The sequence below is a fragment of the Mytilus galloprovincialis genome, chromosome 13 (assembly GCF_965363235.1).
Source record: "Mytilus galloprovincialis chromosome 13, xbMytGall1.hap1.1, whole genome shotgun sequence".
In the NCBI taxonomy this organism is placed as follows: Eukaryota; Metazoa; Mollusca; class Bivalvia; order Mytilida; family Mytilidae; genus Mytilus; species Mytilus galloprovincialis.
In genome coordinates, this window is record NC_134850.1 from 28,830,997 (window position 1) to 28,857,031 (window position 26,035).

General features: G+C 31.2%; 1 protein-coding gene across 1 annotated transcript; it reads right to left on the reverse strand.

Annotated features, from left to right (window-relative positions):
* Positions 1–1,831: 1,831 nt before the first annotated feature.
* Positions 1,832–20,303, reverse strand: LOC143057461 (uncharacterized). The gene is made up of 12 exons (XM_076230769.1): positions 20,203–20,303; positions 18,361–18,466; positions 16,693–16,839; positions 16,075–16,203; positions 15,410–15,485; positions 13,494–13,618; positions 13,073–13,130; positions 11,404–11,513; positions 8,641–9,432; positions 4,560–5,521; positions 3,718–3,796; positions 1,832–2,611 (listed from the first exon to the last, which is right to left on the reverse strand). Exons 1-12 carry the CDS (start codon positions 20,242–20,244, stop codon positions 2,577–2,579), a joined length of 2,661 nt encoding a protein of 886 aa, XP_076086884.1. The 5' UTR covers positions 20,245–20,303; the 3' UTR covers positions 1,832–2,576.
* Positions 20,304–26,035: the final 5,732 nt, after the last annotated feature.

A 26,035-nucleotide genomic window follows, 5' to 3' on the forward strand; every position in this document is an offset into this window, starting at 1 on the left:
ATTCAACTACTATTCTGGACAAAGAAAGATAACTCCAATTTTCAAAAAATATTTCATAAAGCATTGGTTTAAGGCGATTCAACAACCATTTTAGACAAAGAAAGATAACTCCAATTTATTGTCTTGAAACTACAATAATCATGGCTACAAAAAAGCTTGATCAGCAACATTTTATATTGGCAAATTTCCAATGAAGTTTATTAAACTAAAGTCATTGGCAAATTTCCAATATACATAATTTAAAAGCAGTTTAGGTGAGATAAACAAAAAAACTTCATCAACAACATTTTATATTGGCAAATTTCCAATGAAGTTCATTATTAAACCAAGTTATTGGCAAATTTCCAATGAAATTTATTAATAATAAAGTTTTTGGCAATTTCCAATATACTTTAAAAGCAGTTTAGGTAAGATATTCAAATGAGTTTCAATTTCCAACCTTACACTGCTTTTAAATTATGTTTTGTACTTAAGTAATTGTCCATTAACCTAGAAACCCTTTTCCACCATTTTTGCACCTTATTCCTTAACAGTTTGAGCCATGACTCCCAAAGACACTTCTTACCATCCCTTTGTGGTATTCCAATATCCAAAATCTAAATACATGGTTAGATTCAGCATATCAAAGAACCCCAAGAATTCAATTTTTGATGAAATCAAATAAAGTTCAATTTTGGACCTTTTAGACCTCATTGTGGACCAATTTGATAACTTGGCCCAAATATCATAAATCTAAATACATGGTTAGATATGAAGAACCCCATATATTCAATTTTTGTTAAAATCAAACAAAGTTTAATTTTGGACCCCGATTTGAACCAACTTGAAAACTTGGCTCATAATCAAAAAACTAAGTATATGATAAGATTCAGCATATCAAAGAACCCAGAGAATTCAATTTTTGTTAAAATCAAACTAAGTTTAATTTTGGACCCTTTGGACCTTAATGTAGACCAATTTGAAAACCGACCAAAACTTAAGAATCTAAATACACGGTTAGATTCGGCATATCAAAGAACCCCAATAATTCAATTTTTGATGAAATCAAACAAAGTTTAATTTTGGACCCTTTTGGCCCCTAATTCCTAAGCTGTTGGGACCAAAACTCCCAAAATCAATCCCAACCTTCCTTTTTTGGTCATAAAACTTATGTTAAAATTTCATAGATTTCTGTTTACTTATACTCGTTATTGTGCAAAAACCAAGAAAAATGCTATATTGGGCCCTTTTTGGCCCCTAATTCCTAAACTGTTGGGACCAAAACTCCCAAAATTAATCCAAATCTTCCTTTCATGGTCATAAACCTTGCGTTTAAATTTCATACATTTCATTTTACTTATACTAAAGTTAGAGTGTGAAAACCAAATGTCTTTGGACAACGACGACATCATACCAATATCCAACCAAAAAATTTTCAATTTTTGCGGTGGTATAAAAAAGGAATTTTCCATTCTTCTAATGCATGATTCTAAACTGAAATACTATAGAATTGTATGAGATTATACAAGAATTATTACATAATATAGACTTTGAACATTTAGAAAAGATTTTCTTTTTTTCTGAAACTTAAAAATTGGCAAAAAACATCCAATACAAAAACATTTTTAACAATAGGTTTATTTTTCTTTTAGAATACATTTAGTATAACTTATAAGTTTAAAATGTAAATGTCTCAAATGGTCATTATCTCATAACCTATTCAAATATTAGCTTTTCAAAAAGCTTTTTAATTTGTGAAGTTCAATTTTATTTCTGAAATTAATATAGTTTAAACAGTATTCATTTTTGAAAAATTATTGAAACAAAATAGTAAAATTTTACATAGCACCCAAATATGTGATTTGGAAATAAGTTTGGGGAAACTTTTATTGAATCTCACGGTCTACTTATGACTCGATCATTTAAGTATCTTAGATCATCTAGTTGACAAATTCATTGGTAGGCATGTTACATACTAAACAATATCTAAGAACAGGCTTGTAAATGTGTTTCAACCATGTTTTTCTGAAAATATATAAATTACAGAATAACACACTAATGTTCAATTTTAACCACAAATTAATACATATAAAATTTACAAATTTATAAATAAAATAATAAATATTGCACCTTTTGAATTTACATTTAAAGCTTTCATATTAAATCTCTGCTTTAATAAAAGTCCTTTCTTCTTTCGTTAAGCACATTCATCATTTATTACAGCTTTGTCTGTATTGAGTAAAATCTTATTGAAATAAATTCTGAAAAAGCATAAAAGCACAGCTTTGAAAAAAAATCTTAAGCATTTTATTTTTGTATTTATTGGACAAATACACATTCTTTAAAAATCATACAAGTTACAATTATTCAAACTCTGCTAAATAAAATGATTGCATGAGATCATCATTTTAAAATAATTCTTACAAATACTGACGAAAAAAGAACACAACTTTTTAAACTCTCGCCAAATGTTGATATATTTGAATGTAATGAGCCTTGATGATTAAGGTGAATTGGAAGACTTTTTCAACCTCTTCTCAAAAAAATTCTGTCCTCTTGATATTTTCTTTTGACTATTCTGATGAGATTGTATCTCTCTATCCCATAGACTTTTCTGTTGAGCTTGAAGAATCTATAAAAAATAAACATGATCATCTCAATAGTGAAAATTCAGAAATTACTGCGTACATTTATTACTGTGATTTTCTCGTTTTAGTCTAAAACCAATTTTATTTTTGCACTATTAAAAAAAATCCTGTTTGATTCATAGAAAAAAATCAAAATGCAACTTTAAATTATTGCGATTATTATCCTGTCGCATTTTTCGCAATAAAAAAAACATCGCAATAGTTTCTGAATTTACAGTAGTTGATTATGATGAGGTTATAATCAATGAATTATAAATTGTAAATTCAGAAATTATTACAAGTTTTTTTTTTCATCGACTGAGTGTGTATAAGTTTTTTTTTCATCGACTGAGTGTGTATCTGAATCATTACAACTCACATTCAGAATTAGATCCATGTTTGTGTGCATAGTATTCTAAAATTACAATACTTAATCTTGCGTTTCGATCTATTCTTCAAAAACTTAAATTCTGAATTTACAGTATTCCTTTTATATGTAATGTTTTTAAAATCTACAAGCTTAAGGTAAAAAGCTTGATATATTGTATGGACATACATGTTTGTGAAAGACTATATGTTGCCCTTTAGATGACATTTATCTATTTTCGTCTTTGGGTTTCACTTTCATTGACAGTTATACCACATCTTCTTTTACTCACATTTTAAAATACATATTAGCAAAAAAAAAATAAAAGACACATCAATCAAAGTGTATTCCAATATGTATGTCTTTTCTTATAAATATCAAAAGATTGTAAGGGAGGTATTTTTCTTAAGGTGGCACCCAACACTTTAACTAAAATTAATTTGGCCTGTTTAATTTTCTTAAAATTTTGACAGAGTATTTACTTTGACCCTTTTACAAAAATATAAAAATTTCAAAAAATTTGAACCAACCGTTTTATCAAAAAAATTACACTGGTTATATAGCATTGATCATTGAGAAGCTTAATATTCCCTTAACAACACAACGTAATTAAAACGTTTAGCTGATTTTACAGAGTTATCTCCCTGTAGTGTTAGGTACCACCTTAAGTTACTCTGGATTCCTCTACAAATAAAAATCTCAATTTAAATAAAAAGTAAAATGCTGCATATAATTAAATTATACCCTTATTTTCTTCTTCCATTGATAAACTTCTTGATAAAGTTCTTTTTCTGGAACTACCACTGCCTGTACTTGATGATCCCTGAAATAAGGATAAAGTTTAATAAATTAAGATACCTCAAAAAATCTTTGACTGAAAATAAAACATGAAGTTAGTGTGGTTCAGTATTTTTGTGATTTTACTTTTTGTTGAACTGTCAAATGTATTTGTTACCTCCTATTGTTCTTTTTTTTTAAGGTATTATCAGTACATTTATTTGAATGTTGATGGTAATAACAATATTCAACTATGAATATTTGATTGAAAAAGATAGATGAAACAATATGAAAACAATGTGCGATGGGTTCTACCTTAAATCTCCTTCGAGAATATTTTCTCCATAAGGCGATTTCCACCCTTGGATGTTTTAAAAGTTGAAATTTTTAAATATCTATATTTATTTTAATTAAGAATTGAATGCTTCTTTTTGTAAATTTATTGGGGTGTAAAAGCGTTGACCGAAGTACATTTTGTATGAAGCGCGGAAGCGCTTCATTCTAAAAATGTACGCACGGTCAACGCTTTTACAACCCTATAAAGTTACAAAAAGAAGCATTCAATACTTATAATTACATTTTTTAGCTATGATCATGAAAACACGAATCTTATATATTTTATTATTTAATTCACCTGTGCACTTTATTGTTGGAGCATGTGTTATCATGAATGAAAAGTTGTATTGAGCAATGCAACTGCTTACGGAATAACACGTGATGTGCAGTTAGCCAATCAGAATAAAATATTATAATGAAACATACATATAATGTAATTATTATTTAATAAAATACAAATATGCTATCAATACCTCTTCCTTTCTTTCTAACAAAGGCATAACAACACTTGCTGCTGATCCTTCGCTAGCTGCCCCCTCACTGGTAGCCCCTTCACTAGCACCTCCCTCACTGATGGCCTCTTCACTACTTCCTGAAGAAGGGCCTGCCACCATTGTGTCGTCAAACACTGGTTCTGGAGGTGGTAAAACCTCATGTGGTCTTGGAATGCTTATCAGTGGATTTGAAGGAGTTATCGATTCCTGAGTCTCATTCATAATGGAATTAGCATCGAGTGTACTGAGAGGATCAAATGAGATCTGCTCCCCTGTCTCGATAACAGCACACTCAACTGGAACCTGTATTACATCATCGCCTTCTGCTCTTCCTATGCTCATATGAACTTCTTCATTACTTTCTGAGGTATATGTTATTGCATTTTGCCTCTGGGACAAATGGACGGATGGGTGTATGATATTATGACCTTCATCCTTAGGTCTTGCACCAGTTTCAAGACCGTGCAGTGCAAGCTGTTGCCAATATGTAACATTTCCATTCTCCAAATCTTCCTGACTTTCCTGAGAAATGATTGGCAAGGACCTTACTCTACCATTACTATCTTTCCCATTGTCTAAGTCTCCTTCAACAATGAATACATTTGGCGGCAATGTAGCTCTATTATTCCTTCTCTGTTGCTGGTGTTGTTGGGTAACATTTAATGGATCTGTTATGATACCCTCATCGTCACAGCTATAAAATCCAGTGCTGTCACTGAATAATGGATGTGACATTCCAACGCTGTCACTGAACATAGGATGTGACATTCCAGCGCTATCACTGAACATAGGATGTGACATTCCAATGCTGTCACTAAACATGGGAAAGGAAATTCCTGACGGAACTGTTCTGAAGCTATCATCAGCACCTGCAGACGCCATTTCATTTCCACTTTCTAGTTGTGAGTTACGAGGTGAACTCCTTCTTGAAAATGGTTCAACTATTAATAGATAAATGTAAATAGTTTTCTAAAAGGAATATATGATTACTTATATAGTTTATACTTATATAGTGAGTATGGCTAAGTCTTATTTTTTTACATTTTATTGTCTGTTTTTCTTTTTGTCATGGAATTGTTATTATCCCTTTACTTTTGAGTGTTGAATGTCCCCTAGAATGTATGGTTACTCATTATTTATACTTAAATAGTGAGTATTTCTCAATCTTCATTTTTTTTATGTACTGGTAGTTTTGGACTTTATCTTTTTGCCATGGAGTTGTCATATGACATTGAACTTTTTGAGTTCTGAATGTCCTCTTGGTATCTATCACCTCTGTTTTGTACAATAACTTGCATATGAAGATTGTTTTTCATTTTATTTTTTGCTCATTAATGATCATTTTGTTGTTGCTGTCTGATCAGACAACAAATTTAAATAATTCAAAGTGAAAATTGTAATTTTTTATTAATTTTCTATTTTGAAAATTATTTCAGAGCTTATGCTTTTCCTATCTTTAACATTCTTACTTTTCTTTTTTCAAAGACAGTAAAAATTCTTTTGTATTTACATAAATATACTGTAAATTCAGAAATCTTTGCAAGGTTTTATTCAAAATACCAATACTGTGACTTGGTTATCACTGTGCTTAAACGGCTGTGGGTAACTTAAGTTACCCACAGCCCAAGATGGAGCCGCCTTGCGTCGGTTAGATACTTTTCTTCTATAGAATAACAATACCACGAATGCATCAATTAAACAACTGAAGTTAAAAGTTGTATTAATCGTTTAGGGAAACCCCTAAACTGGAAAGGTGATTAAATTCTACAAAATAAACGATCACAGCACGATTTTAAAAAACACTTAGGCTGTCCGTAACTTCAAAACAACTTGTCCGTAACTTTTTTCATCATACCAATAGAGATGTCCGTAACTTTCAAAGAATCGACATACGCGGATGTAATGTTTAAACTGATGATAGAGATTGCATCGAATACATATTCACAAAACGAAGTAGATGTCTAGTATGATATAATTCATTGTATCGATGGAAGACAAAATTGGGAAAAATATAAAAAAAATCACGATAAATCCGCAAAACTCGGGTCTCATTTTGTATAACGTCGGGGTATCCGAATCGCCAAGTTCGGAGGGTTGTTTCCGATCATAGCAGTATGATAAACTGTTGAAACATATCATTGTTCGTTTTTATTTTTGAACAAGTAGACTACACAAGTATTTTTTACACATACATGTAGCATGTATACACTTACTGATTTTCTGCCAGCAACGACAAGGGTAGCGTTAATCCGGGATTTTGGATTTTGGAGGGGAACCCAAATTGCCCAGGCATGCAGTGGATAGACTATACGAGACTTAAGTGCACAAACTTTTTCCGTCTTTTTGAAAAAGCCAAAAACACTTTTCTCTCATCCCCACAAAAACCATTTTAGTGATTAAAAGATTTAAAGATTTACAGTAAATGGGAAAACTTAAAAAAAGGACATTTTGTATAAATGAATAAACCTAGTTTTACAGCAGCTGCATATTTCATTTGTATGCAAGTTGCATTAAATCTCATTAAACTGAATAAAACTAAAAGACACAATAGGTAAAAGTTGGTGACAATAAAAGGAAAAGAGCAGTCAACATAGTGTAACAATTCGACATAGTATATAAAAATATAAATAACTACGTAGGACAACAGGGTAATTTAATAGTCTAACAACCCCTGATAACATACAAAGAGAGAAAAAATACATACTAGGAAACATATTCAACAAGTTGTCAAGTGATCAATCTGAAAACGCATCACACGGTAAAGAAAATTTTCAACTTGGCTATCATGTGTAAAATCGTACAAGTGTTCGGTAAACAGGAAGTTGTCAAGTGATCAATCTGAAAACGCATCACACGGTATAACTGACTTAGTTAAACCCTGAAATCCATGTATTGTAGTTCCTGAGAAAAATGTGACGAAAGTTTCATGGGACGGACTGACTGACGGACGGACTGACGGACGGACGGACTGACGGACTGATGGACGGACAGACAGAGGTAAAACAGTATACCCCCCCTTTTTTAAAGCGGGGGTCCCTTTTTTAAAGCGGGGGTATAAAAAATCATAACACTATAACTAGCTGGTGGGATGTATAAATACCGAGCGCGTAAAAGAGTATTCATCAAAATACACATAGAAAGAAACAGAGGTGAAGGTAAACCGCAAACATATAATTAAACTCAAAACATTAAAGAGTATGGAAAAGCCTTGGTCTGACAAGCGAAAAACGTCGATAAGACGCACATCAGTAAATAAAAGTTCAAACCATAACCAGGATGGAGTACCACAAACCCCACATAAAACTTCTGTGGTGTAAGTATGATGCATTAATAAAATCACATTTGGTGGTGAATGAGTAGTATAAACGGCCGCGAAGGTTACAAATATGATGTTAATTGTCTTCCAATTGTTGAAATTATAATTCTTAAAATTTTAAATCAAAAGTTACCCACATCTAAAAATAAAGTTACGGACAGTCTGCTTAGTTTCGATCAAAAAGTTACGGACATCTTATGCATTTTTTAAAGTTGACCTTGCGCTTTAGTGAACTCTATATTAACAAATTTATGGTAATTGTTAGTCATTTCTTTACTCAATAATCCTATAAATATTTACATTCTGCATGAAAAACGTCGCAAAAGGTACATTTTGTATGAATTAAATATCAACGAGTTTAGAGTCCGCCATCTTGGGCTGTGGGTAACTTAAGCACAGTGGTTATTATCACACTGATAAGAACTCACAATCTGATATATCATACATACATGTATATCTTTATGCAGATTTTCCTAAAATTGCAATAATCAATTTTACATTTTTGTCAATTCCGATGCTTCAAAAATTGCAATAATAAATGCATGAAAATATTTCTGAATTTTTAGTAGTTTTGCTCATTATTTATAGAAAGCTTGATTAAAAAAAATTTAAAAAAATAACCGGACTAGTGAATACTCATCTCATTGGCATTCATTCCACATCTCCTTATTTTTATACTTATTGAAGCAAATTTAATATCTAGGTTTTTTTTCGATACAATGCAGTAAGGAAGATCTATTTTACCTTTCAAAGTTGGTCTATCAGACTCTTTAGACGTAGCACCAAACAAATTTGATTTTTTAGGAGTAGTTGGCAAGCTAAAACTTGTCTCTTGTGAATTTTTCTTCCTGAATTTAAGCCAATTCAGATCCACCGAGTACCCTTTTTTAGATTTATCCAGATATCCTCTCATTTTGTGGTAGCTTTTTGGTGTTCTACTTCCACTTCTAGCTCTTCTTTCATTTTCATTCATTCTCTTAACTTTGGTTATACTGAAATCTTTTTCATCTGCAGGCAAATGTTTCTTCACTTTAGTTATGCTGTCAATAGCATCGTCGCTGGGAGTTGCACTCATCAGCAGATCTTCACAAGACAATTGCTTTACGTCTGTCAATTCTGAATCAAGTTCACCTTTACCTTGACCTTTGTCTTTACCTTTTTCAGGATCTTTTTCATCATATCTTGCTTTTAAACTGGTTGAATCTAAATCTGCTGCTTGATTTGTTTGTCCAGCATCTAGTTCATCAGAGAGAGATTTGACCACTGTTTCTTCATCACCTTTTGGTTCCAAAGCTAATGTCTTAACACCAGTTTCATTTTCATCCATTTCAACAATAACTTCCGTTATTCTATATTTAGCACATGTGGCTTCATGATCCTTAGATGAATTTGAGCTCGATTTGCTACTGTCCAAACTTGAGTCAATGTTTGTAATACTTGTAAGCTCGTGATCTTCTTCACGAGAATTACGAGTAACCGAGTGTCCTCTATCACTACCATTCTCAACTGGAGGGACAGGGGTATAGCGTCTACCAACTGAAAGTTTAAAATACTTAAATTTATTTTATTGTAACTATAAACCAATTTTTGAGACGTTTCAGCCATTGGCCTTCTTCAGTTCTTTATTTTTCTTCACAACTATATAGCTGACATTATTTTCATTTTCAATCATTTAAGATCATGAAGCCACATGTGCTAAATTTATTTGGTAAATATATAAAATTATAATTAACAAAACTATTTTTTTAAATTTAAGTTCCTTTTATTTTTGTGAATACATGTATCACTTTCATTGTTTGAGAACAAGTTTACTGTTTGTAGAATAGCTTATCTCTTTGGTTTTTTTTTTAATTTTTAATCAACATAAAATTCTAAGATTTGTTTGAACATATACTGTACCTAAATAGTTATTTCATTAATTGAAATAATTTGCACTTATTCTGCTTTTATAACAAATCAAAATTGATAATAGTTATATTTCTAGATTGAAATAATACTTCCAAAAAAGTTTTGATATAAAATGTGTGTAAAACTATTCATAACCGCCACATTACAACACATGCTGCAATAGTTTTTGTTTTACATATACAATATTAGTACAGTGTAGTACAACTATATTTTCCTACACTGAATGAATTTTGTTTTTATCCTGCAATTTAATATTAAACTTAAACACATAAGTTATTTTCCATCCAAATTGTTGAATTAGTTTTTGAATAAAACTAACATGACTAAAATGGAGACATCTGTGATTCTTAGACCCCAAAATGATGATTGTATCTATAAATAATACTAAAATAAAGAGGTCCAATCTGTCAGCCGTCATGGGGTAAAAAAGACAGATCAAAGAATTCAACTTTTCATATAGCTAATATATGACAATGGTGTTGATTAAAAATTACACCACTCCAAACCCTTTTGTTGTCCACATATTTAATATTGCCAACAAGTTCCGGGTCGAATCTGATACAGATACCAATAGCATATTCACCTGTTACCTATTACCTTATCTGTACGTTCCGCATCTGACAGGTGCACCACCATACGGTGTATTTAGGACTTTGCTATATACACGGGTCATAACCACAGGGTTGACACTACTAAATTCAATCATTGTCAATTTGTTCCCTATTGTAGTATTTTAATCAGTACGACTTTCTAAGATGACAATAAGAATACTAAAAATCTTGACCTAAATTAAGGCGTATAGGTACAGTTTTCAATTTGTTAGCCGGCATGACGTTAAACAGTGAATCAAAGAATTCAACTTTATTTATAACTAATACAGGACGATGCTGTTGATTAAAAAATACTCCATTCCAGGCCCTTTTGTTTTCCAAATAATTAATATTGCCAATAATTGATAAGTTCCAGGTCGATGGGTTCAAACAGAAAGATTTAGAAATCAGCGAAAACTGCATCTTATAAACGGCATGACTTTATCAGATAATACGCATAGTTATATACTTTAATTCAGTCACTGACCCACAATATCACGGGTGTGTTCTAGTGTAAACAATAATTTGAACATGATTATAGTCACTAACAACCGAGGAACCAGGAAACTACAGGTACAGTGTATTTTTATTGCGTCATGTTATTTTTCTATCATATTTGTATAGTAGAGAGGTCAATTGAAGAATAAAACAAGTGAAACTGCGACCTTCTGCTCACTGATGAAACCCCTGTCTAAATATTTCGGTAAATAGGAAGTTGTTGAGTGATGAAACTGAAATCCCATCACCAGGTATAGCTGAGTTATATAAGCCCTGAACCCAAATTTCAAAAAATCCTTGTATTGTAGTTTCTGAAAAAATGTGACCCGAATTTTCAACTTGACTATCATGTGTAAAATGATACAAGTGTTTGAAAATTCAGAAATCGTTGTACTGTATTTCCTGAGAAGGATGCGACGAAAGTATTCATGGGACTGATGGATGGATGGACAGACATTTAGGTAAAACGATCTATTTTACTGACCTTTAAAAATGGATGTCTTTTACTAACCTTTGAACATTTTAATAAAAGTAGCACAGCACCATTTCTTTCTGAACACATAAATCAATATGGCCGACACAGACAAGATAAGCAGTGATGAGAGTATTACACCTATCAACCTACAATTAAAACATGTATTACAAACTCAGGAAAATATTCATGATTTTTTTTGTTTGGTACAAATCTCAGTTTTAAGTAACAAAGATGTAAACATTGCAGCGTTCAGTACTGCTTTTACCCACGAAAATTAATGAATCCATTGTATACAGAAAATATTTTACAACATGGAAATAAGGTGTGGTGGCATTATTACCAATGAAACAACATCCATACGGACCAAAAGACAATTTAAGATGTGAATATTTACAGGTCACTGCATGACCTTCAGCAATGAGAAAAACCATACTGTATAGTAAAATAGACCAAGAATGGCAAAATGTCAAACAATTCAAAAGAAAAAAAACAACAGTTTGATGATGTGTTATACAACAATATACGAAAAACAATTACGGTATGGCAGCCAGAAACAAAAATTGGTTTACATGCTCCTGGCTTGGGACAGGCATAACAATAATTTGGCAAGGTAATAAATATGTTTATGAGTACTCAACCCTCCCAAAAACCTTGAAACAGTGATGTAACAATACAACAATACAACATTTGAACAACAAAGTGAAAAAAATCCAATTAATTATCTCCCTCTACTTTTTATAACCCTTTTTGACTTTCTGAAATAAATGTTGATCTTTGCATTCTTAATAACATTAATTGCAATCTGGACAAAACAGACGTCAACAACAATGTGTCCATAGTACACAGATGCCCTACTCACACTATCATTTTCTAATTTCAGGGGACCGTGAAATTGGGGTAAAAACTCTAATTTGACATAAATTAGAGAGATCATACCATATAGAACATGTGTACTAAGTTTCAAGTTGATTGGACTTCAACTTCAACAAAAACTACCTTGACCAAAAACTTTACCCTGAAGCAGGGCAGAGGGACTGACGGACGAACAGATGCACAGACCGAAAAAAACATAATGTTGGGCATTATAAGTTATGATAACAACATTAAGTCATCACTTAGCTATAAATAAAATTGAGAATGGAAATGGGGAATGTGCCAAAGAGACAACAACCCGACCATAGAAAAAAACAACAGCAGAAGGTCACCAACAGGTCTACAATGTAGCGAGAAATTCCCGCACTCGTAGGCGTCCTTCAACTGGCCCCTAAACAAATATATACTAGTTCAGTGATAATGAACGCCATACTAATTTCCAAATTGTACACAAGAAACTAAAATTAAAATAATACAAGACTAACAAAGGCCAGAGGCTCCTGACTTGGGACAGGCGCAAAAATGCGGCGGGGTTAAACATGTTTGTGAGATCTCAACCCTCCCCCTATACCTCTAGCCAACGTAGAAAAGTAAACGCATAACAATACCCACAGTAAAATTCAGAAAAAGAGAAGTCCGAGTCTGATGTCAGAAGATGTAACCAAAGAAAATAAACAAAATGACAATAATACATAAATAACAAAAGACTACTAGCATAAAGCTTATCAACTATGGTTGCTTTAATGCAAGCTATTCTTCAAAAGAGTTTTCATGTCTTCATTGTGTCACTTTTAAAGAACCTTTTCTTTAGTAAATGTAGTTATATAATTACCATATATACATATGGTGTAATCCATCACCATCTCCCCCTAGTCTGGTACCATTGGCTCCTGCAATATATAGGTATGGTATTAACTTAACAAACAAAGGAAATCGGACCAACATTAAAACTTTATATGTCTACATTCACAATTACTGTCAATTAAGAAGTTGAATGGTCTTTTTAAACATAACAAGAACTCCTGTCTGAGCAAAGGATTCCATGTATTGATTTTCAATGATCACAGATATTTTCCAGCTTAGGGAGAGTGATGAAATAAAATATTTGTCAGTGTTGTTTTACCCTGAAACAATCATTATGCATTTTATCTGGTCTGCCCTGTAGAACTTTTACATGCAAATTGTCTTCAAATGACTATATTGTGAAGGCATTTCAGTGATCTTTCTTTACCCAGTAGGGAGATTTTACTTACCATGATCAGTCTGATCTGTGGTGGGTGGGGGAGTGGGCGGAGGACCATCCTTGGCTGTTCTAGGACGACACTTCCGATCTGCCTTTGATGATCCTGGATGAGCCTCTACTTGATGACGTGTACATCTAAATTTAAAAAGCAAAAGTTAGTTATACTTTTTCTATTTTTTTTTAACCCATTAAAAAAACTGATCTTACATGTTATCCAATTCAAGAAACACTGGTTCAAATGAAATACAAAATTTCTTCACAATAGAAACTGAAATTTTTAAATTTCTAATTATCAGGCTTGCTTTTAGTATCTCAACTGTTTAAAATCATATTGTTGAAAGTTTTTTAATATTTAAAATTTAATTGTTGAGAGTAACTCAGTTGATAAATATTGGTGGTAGAGTCTGTTTCTCTAATGATTTTTAAACAATTTGCAGACAAATTAGATCCTCCCTTTCGAATGATCTGCAATCAAATATTTCTCTTTTATGTGACATCATCAGACAAGGTCACCTTTTTTCTTGCCGTCACAATAGGTAAATCAAGGGAAAGCAAGACAATTTGATCAATGAAGAACTAAGATCAAATGAACCACACATTGATTAAATAAAAATAATCAATAGATCATAAAAAGGATAAATTGTAGAGAATTATTTATATGAAATCTCATTTCTAGCCACATTCTAAAGGATTTATTTTACGATATAATATAAACACTTGTTTGAGTTTAGCAATATGTTAGTTAATAAGCTTGGTAGTATTTCGTATATTGGCAGAAGAAACTAGTTGTTAGCAAGCTGTAAACGGTTATTTTAGTATATATATGAGTTATCTCCCCTATAAGCCCAACTCGTGCAACACCTGTTAAAGTTGGTTATTTGCTAGTTAAAAAGCTTTGTGTTATTTTCTATACTGGCAGAAAAAAATAATTGTATGCAAGCTGTAAAAGGTTATTTTAGTGTATAAATGTTATCTCCCCTATAAACCACTTACTTAACACTTATAAATATAGATTCTACCACTGCATCGAGTGTATTTATCCACTGGAGACAGTTAAATTTTCAAATTTAAAACGCGAGGCTTGTCCAAGCGTTTTAAATATTTAAAATTTAACTGTCGAGAGTGGATAAATATCATATTACACGAGATTTGGTGGTGGAATCTGTATCACTAATGATTTTCTAACATTATGCAGGCAAACTTATTCCTTCTTTTCGAATGATCTGCAAAAAGATGTGTTCTTTCTATGTGACGTCATCCGACATGGTCGCCTTTTTTCATTCCGTCACAATAGGAATTTCAGAGGAAATTCGACGTCATAATCGGATTTTAACCAATGAAGTAGTGAGATCAAACGAACCACACGTTGATTAAATTTTTTTATACAATGGGTGCAGAAAGGGATAAATACACGAAGAATTAGAGAAAGTTGGTTATATGTTAGTTAATAAGCTTGGTGTTATTTCGTATATTGACAGAGAAAAATAGTTGTTAGCAAGCTGTTACAGGTTATTTTAGTGTATACATGAGTTATCTCCCCATATAAACCTGACTTACCATCCGTATACAACACAATTTATCTACTAACTGAAAAGACAGGTTAAACAGAAATAAACAGAAATAAAATATTTAAAAATCAGGAGAAAAAAAAAAGACTTAATTTAAAATGAAAATTTATAAATTATATTTAATCAATGATTATTCCTTTGAGTAAAATCCATCTATATAGCCTGAGCCTACATCATGAAAAAAAATTGAAGTGCATTTTTTTTCTCTCAAAATATTCTTTTTTGAGTGTATTTGTTTAGCAATTTCACCTTAAAAAAGAAATATAAAAATAAAAATTTGATTTGTATTTTTATTTCTAGTCAAAGTGAAGCTTTAAAATTTTAAAATGGTAGAGATTGTTAACCTTTATCAACTTACCGAGTTTTTACACGACACACTCCATATCCATCATTTTCTGGTTTATAATATTCTTTTTCACATTCAACACAATTACCTGTAAATGTATATAAATATTTGGAAGTAATGACTATTGTATACTCCAAAATTTTAGTACCTTACATTTCAGAAAACATGGCATGGTCAGTTGTTTTTTTAAAATTGCCTCAGACCAAAATGGACATTTTTGATGGTGTTGCGCATTAGGAAATCAAATGAAATCATTGTACACTTAAATATCGATCTATTCACTTTATAGTTGTGAAACTGTTGGTACATTTTCACTCAATAAAATCAAAATGGCTGCTTTTTTAATGCGTCTGATAGGTCCTCTTAATAAGCATGGGTAGGCATTATATTTGGCAACAATTTAAACCTTGCTAATACTCCTTGTTAAGATTTCGATAAAAAAAGATTATAGCTATTAAGCGAAATTTTCCTTTGATCTTACTGATATGCCCGTTGTCAATGAAATTAACAAGATCGTCGTCATAGGTAAAATAGCAATAAACAGATATCATTGGTCATCTCAACTCGATTGATTTTGGTGGAGCAAGAAAATCAGTTGTGTTGAGAATCAACTTGAGGTAATCAACAATAATCTATAATTTCTACCAATGAACAGAGACAGACTAAAATAAATTTACCATCATTATCCAGTTCATAACCAGCCTCCTTGCAGTGTTTTGTGTCAAGCTGGCAGTTGTTTATGTCATTACCATAGTAACCATTGAACTTGTTACACAAACACTCTCCATTAATCCAGGTGGTGTCAACTGTAAATAATGAAAATTGTTCAGAGGTAAAGATAGGCATAAACTTCTTATGATATTACGTAACATATAACCAAATATCAAATCAATAGACCACTCTCGAGTTTGTTGTATTTTTGTCAAAAACTTTTGTTTTAGTGAACATCATATGTGCGTTTAGGGGCATCATCACTACCTTCCCGTGTGGAGAGAGAGGTTTCAAGATCCTATAAACACATCTAAGGTTTCATATTTAGTATTACTGTATAAAAGAGGATACTGTGGATTCATTAATTCTTTTGGGTATCAATTTTCATGGATTAAGGAATACTTGTATTTTCATGGACATTTGATTTCGTGGATTTGCCAATCTCTGCATATAAAGCCTATATAAAATGTACAATTCGTTGAACATTTAAATTTGTTCCCCTGTACCCACAAAACCCACCAATATTGGTATCCAATTAGTAATAATGAATCCACAGTAATACCTCAGATTCCTATAAAACTTACTTTCCGCACAGGTTGGCTTAGTGACACAGATATCAATATGTTCAAACCACTCTGATGTTTTTATTGTATCCTTGGTGTACTTCCCAGATGGACAATTCTTACAAGTATCATATCCATCATTGTATGTGCAAAATACAAACTGCTTACCTGAAAAATAGAAGAAAACAAAGTTAAAAAAAAAATTGGCAGTCATTATCATTGAGCCATTATTTGAAACTAATTCAGGGTTCTCTAGCTCTATTTCTACTGTCAATTACATTATATATTAAAATGCTGCAATGTCACCATTTCCAACAATAAAATTGTACTGATTTTGAATTTGCCCAAACATGACTAAGGTAAAAGGACTGTTTAAAAAGAGGCTCCCAAGAGCCTGAATGGCTCAACTGGTAAAAATATGATATTTACTTATTTAGAGATCTTATTTCTGGTCATTTTCTAGTTAATAATTTCCCTATATCTGTAACACTTTTCATGATAATAACCAATTCAATTCAATTCTTTATTTACACTCAGACACAAAATATGTGTTACATGAGGACAAATTACAAATCAAATACAACAAATAACCAAAGAACTGAGAAATATGCAAAAACATTACATTCTAAGAGCATAACAGCTTGTCCTGTGTTTTAAAAAAAATTAACTTTAATTTTAATTTAAAAAAAACAGCTGATCATGTTTAATTTTTTGTGTGTTTACCTATTTGAGATAAGATTTACTTTCACTGATTTAGTTAATGAGATATAAGCTAAAAACTAAATTCTATCCTTTTGATCTTTTTTTATGTTGGTCGATGGATTCAATCTCCTGATCCATTTTTAAAATTTTGATGCCCACATGGATAATTTGGCTCTATATATATAGTTTCAGAGAAAAGAATATTTTTTTAGTATACGAAAATAAACAGACATGACAGACAGAGGATTGACGATGGATGATAATCAGATACCAACTTTATTTTTGGCAACATTATAAACATAACTACATTTACATGTATAACAAAGTTTCTCTAAAATATTTTTGTAGTTTCATGGCTTTGAGCAATATTTCATAAAAGGAATGGATAGAAAACTGCAAAAATGAACATTTTTCATGAGTTTCTTAAAATTCAATTTTTTTTCTCAAAAACTTTATTATCTAGAGTCAAAACAGCTATGTATACCATTTATTTATGAATCACAGACACCCATATTTCAATAATTCTGTTACTTGTTTGCTAAAATAATTGAATAAAATTTGAGTATGGAAATGGGGAATATGTCAAAGAGACAACAGAGCGACCAAACAGCAGATAACAGCTGAAAGGTCACCAATGGGTTTCAACCTGCAAGAAAATCCCACACCCTTGAGGTGGTCCTCAGCTGGCCTTTAAATAAAAATGTGTACTAGTTTCCATTTTCACGTCATACTTAACTCCAAAACATATAAATGAACCATTTATGCATGACTAACAAAGGCCAGCGGCTCTTGATTTTGGACTGGAGCTAAAATGTGGCCGCATTAAACATGTTTTGTGAGATCTCAACCCTCCCCCTATAACTCTACCCAATGTAAAATAAAGAAATACACAGTAATACAAACAGTAAAATTCGATTTAAAAGGAGTCTGAGTTCGATGTCAGAATAGTAACAAAAAGAAGCTAAGCATAATGAAAATGATGCTTACTTTCTGCACAAACAGTTGTATAACAACAGATTTTATTGCCAGTATTATTTATTCGCTGTACTTGACCGTCTTTACAAGGAATTCCATCAACTCTAACAACAAAAAGCTGAAAGAAAATGTACAACTTCATTTTATTAAAAGATTAATGTGTATTGTGACAATATATTATTAATAATGACCATAATTCTATTAATAGTAATATGCTTTTTAAAAGTAGTAGTCTATTTGCCAATAATTGATTTAATTCTCAGATTTTGTGTACTTTTAGCACTGGTTGCTCTCCTTTGACAATTGTTAACTTGTTTTGTAGGTACAATATGGGCACCCGTACGAAATTATAAGGCGTATTACGCCTGGAAATAAGGCGTAAACCAGGCGTAAGTGGTAGTTACGTGTCTAGATCCAAGCGTAAGGGAGCAGGAAACGTAAATTTGTAGTCCTTACGGGCGTAGAAAAAAGCAGATAACCTGGCGTTAATTGAAATAAGCAAGGCGTAACTTTTCTTACGGGCGTAAATTGAAATAAGCAAGGCGTAAATTTTCTTACGGGCGTAAAACTGTTGGTATGGCGTAAATAGAAATACCCATAATGCTTTGTTTAAAGGATCATGGGATTTTTTTTCAAAATTTGGCTCTTTGGTTTTAGTTTGTAAGTGTTGGACACATGGCAGCTTCATATATTCAGGGATAATTTGCTTGTTTTGTGCTTTTTGGAAGAATCTGAAATTGGAAATTACTGAATCAAATAAATTAATGAAAGTTGTGAAATAAAAGGAAAGTAGTAATACATGGTAAATAATAATAATGTGAGTATAACTAAGTTATTAAGTATTATGTTCTATCAGAATTTTTGAAATCCCAAAACCTTTATCCTTAGATAATAACATTAAAATGTTTTACTTTAAGTTAAATTGCAGTATTATCATTTATAAATTAGTTCAAAAGACAATAATTTTCAAAAACAACTTAGTTAAAATGCTACTTTTATTTCAAGAAAAAATAATTGTAACAGTTATAATTCTTATTTAAACTTAAACTTATTTGAGCCATTGTCTGCATAAAATGTATTTATTTCTATATATATTAGCTTCTTCAATGGTTAATATTTCAAGTTTTTTGTCAAACAATAAGAAATAAAAGCAACAGTACAGAAGTTTGTATCAAATACACAAAAGTACACAGCTTAGGGTTAATACACTGAACTAAAATAAGTGTAGTATTATGTAAGGATATTACGCCTGGTTTATTTATTGACCAGGCGTACTCATTTGCATATTACGCCTATTTTTTTGTGAACCAGGCGTACTCATTTAAATATTACGCCTAATTTTACGCCTGGTTTACGCCTTACTTACGCCTAATTTACGCCTGGTTTACGCCTGGTTGACGCCTGGATATGTATTTTGTAAACACTGCAATGCCGCCAGGATAAAGTATGATTTTTACGCTTGGTTTCCGTGTCATATACGGGCGTCACAGTTCGTACAGGCTTTGCTATCAATCAGCATGATAAATTGAAAGTGAAATATTTTACCAATTTTTAATAAAAATAACTATTAATATCAAGTTTTTAACTTCTTAAAAACATACAGGTGTATTATACATATAACGCACAGATAAATTGGGTATTTCGGCTTCTTCTTTAATATCAATGAAAATGTATCCTACTATTATTATTGTGTCATCCTGCAATTTATTACAAATTCCTTAAATGCTTAGTTTTTGTACCTTAACATATCTGCTCCCTTATTGGAGAAGCTGGATTCCATTTTTTGTCTATCAAATTGTACACTTATATTTGTGAAACACCTGATCATAGGATAAATTTTACTATTAAGATTACCATTAAAATCAAAACTACTGCTGTTGTGATATTCCTGGCCATTGTTTCTTTTTCTTCTCATAACTGTCTTATATATTTCGTCAATCAGGTACCTATCCCTAAAAAAAAAGGCAAAATAATCATCTTTCTATCATTAATCATAAAATATCATCTTCCTCCTATAACATATAGCATCACATCCATAATGCTATTTAAAATAAAATAACTCCAGATAGCAACACATTACCATGATCTGCTACAGGCTCTGGGAAGAGCATTGGTGTTACCTTAGTTACCTATGAATGGTCAACAACATTTAGATATTAAAGCAATTTAAAGACTGGAGGGCCCAGATTTAGAATAATGTATTCAGTAAGGTGACATGACTTCCTACAGACTACTACCTTGTTAACTAAATATAAGAAGATATATGGTGTGAGTGCCGTAGAATTGCAAGGTAAAATTATACTAATCCTGAGGTTAATTCTTCTTTACCAAATGATTAATTAGAGCTGATATATATTTCAATACCTTAGCCACCATTTTAAATAAATAGATAAGACTTAAAATCTTGTTGGTGTAATATGTATATATTTGATTTGATTTATATTGAATTTATTTCACCCAATTATTAAAGTGAGTAATAAGTATTTGATTGGTATTTCAGAATTTGTAGAAAAGTTTGTGTTTATTTTCAACTATATAGTTGAACCCATCTGAATGTAAAAATAAAATATAAATCTAAAAAAATAATTTAAAGAGTGTCTTTTATAGAAGTGCATCACTGGTGGACAAATGCAGTTTTGACATTTTTTAATGCAATTTCTGAAAAATTCTTCACACATAAATTTGTTTATTATGATGTTTTTGGTTTTTAAAAGATATATATTGAGATTTTTTGGAGATATATTAAGTTATAAAAGTTCAAGTCATGTCAGATCTATCATATATATTGTCTATATTGCTTCTCTAAAATACACCCATAAACACTAGGTTATATACTTTAGAAGATAAAGGGAAAATTATTACAACTGTAAATCTGTAGTTTCGAAATAAAAAAATTAATAATGATGATACAATTGCAGAATCCCAGCCACATAAAGATATGTTATTACTTTTATAAATCTAAGGTGTAGAAAAAATCTTAAATATATTTTAGCATTTTTTGGAGAAACCAAAAAATATGATGTTTAATAATTTTGTTAAAACGATTCTTTCTTATGTACTTATTTGACAATGTTTAAGTAACGATTCAAGTTTGAGACATCTCCACTTCTCTGCATGTTTATTAATGGAATTGCAAATCACAGATTCTAGCTGTTACACACAATATACAATTATTGTATTTATTCAATTTAAATGATGCCATATATTTATTTACCTTTTCTTCTAAATCAAACACCACAATGCTTGTATATCTTTCAAGTCATATTGTTGTGATTAAAATGGTTGCAAGGATAAAAACTTATCCATTGAGCTATGTGCAGCCACATTCTGATAATTTTCATTTTCAAGACAAAACCTGAGTGAATTCAAATATATGCAAACTATACTTTGCTTGAACACTTACCTTGGTTCTCATAAAATTTGCTAAATAATGTCTGTATGTCATGTGCACTAGGCAATTTGCAGAAATATTTATTGTTTACATAATGTATGCAGGATGTGTTGAAAATGTGCTAAAAATAGTAACAAGGTGCTTTCCTATGGTGATTTTTCTTTGTGGAAAGCCCACATTCCATTTTGCACAATGTCACGGCTATATCATTCAAAATTTGTATTTATTTCTTATCAATTTTCATTTTGTTGAATTAATAAAAATTTAAACCTGTCAGTTTTGCAAATCTGTGTAATATTCTTTTGTCTAACATGTGAGGTCAACATGTGGAAAAAAAATCCCGGGAAAAAAAATCAATATTGAACGGTCATTATCTCCCTTGTCAATCCAACCCCTATATTATTCACAACACAAATCTGAGCAGGATTTTTTAAACAAGGCACAAAATGATGTCCTTTACCTCGACACGTTACTTACTGGACAATGATGAGGGGTCAGACCAATAATCCGACAGTCCTATAAATTATCCTACAGCCCGATAGCCCGACGCACAGACATTAATTTAGTCTCTGAAAAATATGCCTAGAATTATCGTCTTGGTACCTGTTTTGACGCGGACCAGAAATGACGCACCATTTTAGTTTTGGGTTTTATATTTCTAAACAAAAGATGTGACGTCATCGATAATTACTATTCATAACATGATGGTGAAGGTCATATGACTACAACATAGATGCCTCAAACTCTGTCCAGAAATGTTATTATTGCTTGAATTAGTAAAGATAATGCAATTTCTGCCATTTTATTAAGGTCAAAAACAGTCTACCCTTCCCAGAATGATTATCAGTCCTAAATCCACTTTGGCCGGCAAAAGTATGTATGCACATGCTGCCCCAGTTTGTGTTTTTCAAATCATATGACTGTCATGTGACATGGTTTTACATTTAAGCGGGAATCACTGTAGAACAAATGATCGTCGCTTATATAATTTTCTATTGTTTATCGATTTTTTTTCATTCATTGTACGAAGTATACATTGATAAATGTTTTAATGTCAATGTTGTTTTATGAATGCAATTACTTCTTATTTTCAAGTATATGGAATATATATGTCACTTTGATAAATTTTGAACAATTTTATATAAAATTTGAAATAAAATATAGGTTACAATTAAATTAATGAAAAAAATTGTGTTGCTATCAACATGATCATAAAAGTGACTGTGAATGTCAAAATTTGTTATTAAAATTAAATTTGTTGAATAGTGTTAACTTTAAATTATCCGGATTGAAGCAATTTTTCGAACATCAGGTACACTGCAAGTGGTTTTTACTGGTTTGTTTATAGTGCGTCATTACTGGTACCCATCATAAGTTGACAGTCCGTTTGTAATGTTAGCAAACATGATTTTTATTGCTTTTACTGTTTCAAAAATCAACTGTTTAATGATTGAAATACATTAACAAGTGATCAATCTTTCATTCTATTCCGTGTTTCTTTTTCTTTTAAATGGTAGATTAAATGCAGAGACAAACACAACGTTAGGTGCGTCATTACTGGTTCCTCGGGGATATAAAATGTACATTGTGTAAATAAAGATAAAGATGTACGTAGCACCTCTACTCTGAGGATTTTAGATTTGAATTGCAAAAATATATTGAAATGTGGTCCACTATTTAAAGAGTTAGAAAGAAAAATCTTCTCCAAGAACACTGGTTATAAACAGACATATATACACATATGTGTATATATGTCTCTGTTATAAACTATATATAAACACTGAAGAGAAGAGTTCATTTTCGAAAAATATTGAAAAAGAACTTAAAGATAGCTTTGAAAAATTTTTCTTTGAAAAATTAAAATTAACTAATGAAACCAGTAAAATATTCTTGTATAGTAAAATAAAAACAAAATATGAAATAGACAAATACATTTCTAAAAATAGTTTTGAAAATAGAAAATTATTATGTAAAATGCTAGTAAGTGACCATTTCTTGGAAATAAAGAGGGGTAGATATAAAAGAATTCAAAGAGAAAATAGAATAAGTAAATATTGTAAGGGACTTGTAATATAAATGCGGTTGAAGATGAAACCCACTTTTTCTTAAAATATAAAATTAATAAATCTTTACGTAATCAGCCGTTGAAAAAGATATAAATAATATATGTCCAGAATACTTTAATTTGTCTGAAACAGATAGATTACAATTAATTCTATCTTCATTTGATAGTATGCAGCTTACTGTTCCGTTCATTAAAAAGTCATTTGCACTGAGGGGATCGAGTGGACACAACGCTTGCATAAATATTACTGTTTTACCACTTTATGTATGATGTTTAATATGTCACGTAATTTTTCTATTGTGTATATTGTATTGTATTGTTTGTATATGCCTTCAACCCCAGGGGTATAAATGTGCATTTCATAATTAAATAAATATTATTATGACTGCCAACTAAAAATACTACAAGAACAATACATAATGCCCATAATGATTCTTCTGAAACGGATAAAGCAGTTGATTCTAATGATCATATTCAACCTCGTCGCTATGGAGGTGTAGCCATATTGTGGAAAAAGAATCTTGACAAACTTGTTACAACTTTACCAATTGGAAATGAAAGAATACAGTGTATTGAGTTGTCTGGAAAACAGAGACTATTATTTGTTTCTATTTATCTTCCTTGTAAATCGTCAGATAATCATCTATTAAATGAACTTTACGAATGTATTGACCAATTACATGAGATCATGGAAGTTTATAAAGCCACTCCACGGCCGACATTCGGCTAACCGAGAGATAGGTCGGTTAATCTATATTGAGTATGCGGCTGTATCGGCGGTGGGTCTGTTAATCGGGTTGGCTAAAGTCTGTTAATCAGGTGTTATCGTGAAAATCAGTGCAAGGTCTGCATGTTTCATTGTGTAACTTTTTAATTATATTTATATCATAAAAACTAATCAAGTCTGACAAAATGATTTGGAGTACTGAATCCAGTGGTGTAATTAATTTTTTTCTAGCTTCAATAAACGATCTATAAAATGAAAAGGCGAGTTACTCATCAGTAAATTTATACACATTTTACGCACACAAAATGTACAAAAAAATGACAAGTTGGTTGAGTTTACTTGCATACAATCTTTTGAACATTGAAAAAAAACTGGCATTATGTTTGTTTACCATATTAACATCAATATGTGAAAAATCTACACGAAAAACTGTATTTTGGTGACATAAATCAATTTTTAATAAAAATATGGTCTGTTAATGGGTCGGATGTATAAAACTCGGTCTGTTAATTAGTCTGTTAAGAGTTATGAATGACATTACAAGTATAATTTTAATTGTTATATGGGGTGTTATCTGAATCAAGAGATAGGCCCAATATTAGTGGCTAGAATAAATGGAAACAACACATGAACAATGAAACATAAGTTTAGACAATGGAATCTGAAAATTGATAAAAATGATTTTAAAAAGTGTAAAATCAGAGTTATATTAATTTCATCAAAGAATGGTCGCATATATCATGTGGATTCTGTTTCATTGATATGAATGGCACCAATTTGTCATTTACATAGTTAACAAGTACATAAATCAGAGATAAACTTCTTAATGTTTTGATTTTTTTTATCAAATGAACTGAAATATGTTTATTATGCATTTACAAATACAGACAAACCATTCAACATCCACCTTTCTCTACACAACCTTGAAGGTCACTCGATAGAAAAACAAGCACGTTTGCTGACTGCGAGTCGGCTAAATGACTTACGATATCATTGGTATACATCATTACTCGAAAAATAAAATTAATATTATGCATTTATTGTGATTTACAGGAATATAAAATTTTCTTGTTGTTACCCATTAAATCAGCACCCAACAATGATATAAAAACAACTTACTAATGTCTATTTCTTCTTTAGAACCACGGTTTAGAACTTGGTATGAGAATGATGACTCGGTACAAAGGAAAATACATACCGGAAATAAACTCCTCATCGATAACAGGAATGAAATTTGATATTTGCGCCTTATATTTACGCCAGACACGCGTTTCGGCTACGAAAAACTCATCAGTGACGGTAAAACAAATGTTTAAAAGGCTAAAAACAAAAGTTGAAAAACATTGAGGAAGTACAACTAATACCGGCGTCACACGCGTGAATTGGGCGTACTAGAAGCGTACCTAAGGCTAAACGTTTATCCGGCGTTCAAGAAACGTATGTTGGCGTATGTTGTATGTGTTTTATGCTGCATAAATATTTCCTCGGGTTGTAGCGTTCATCA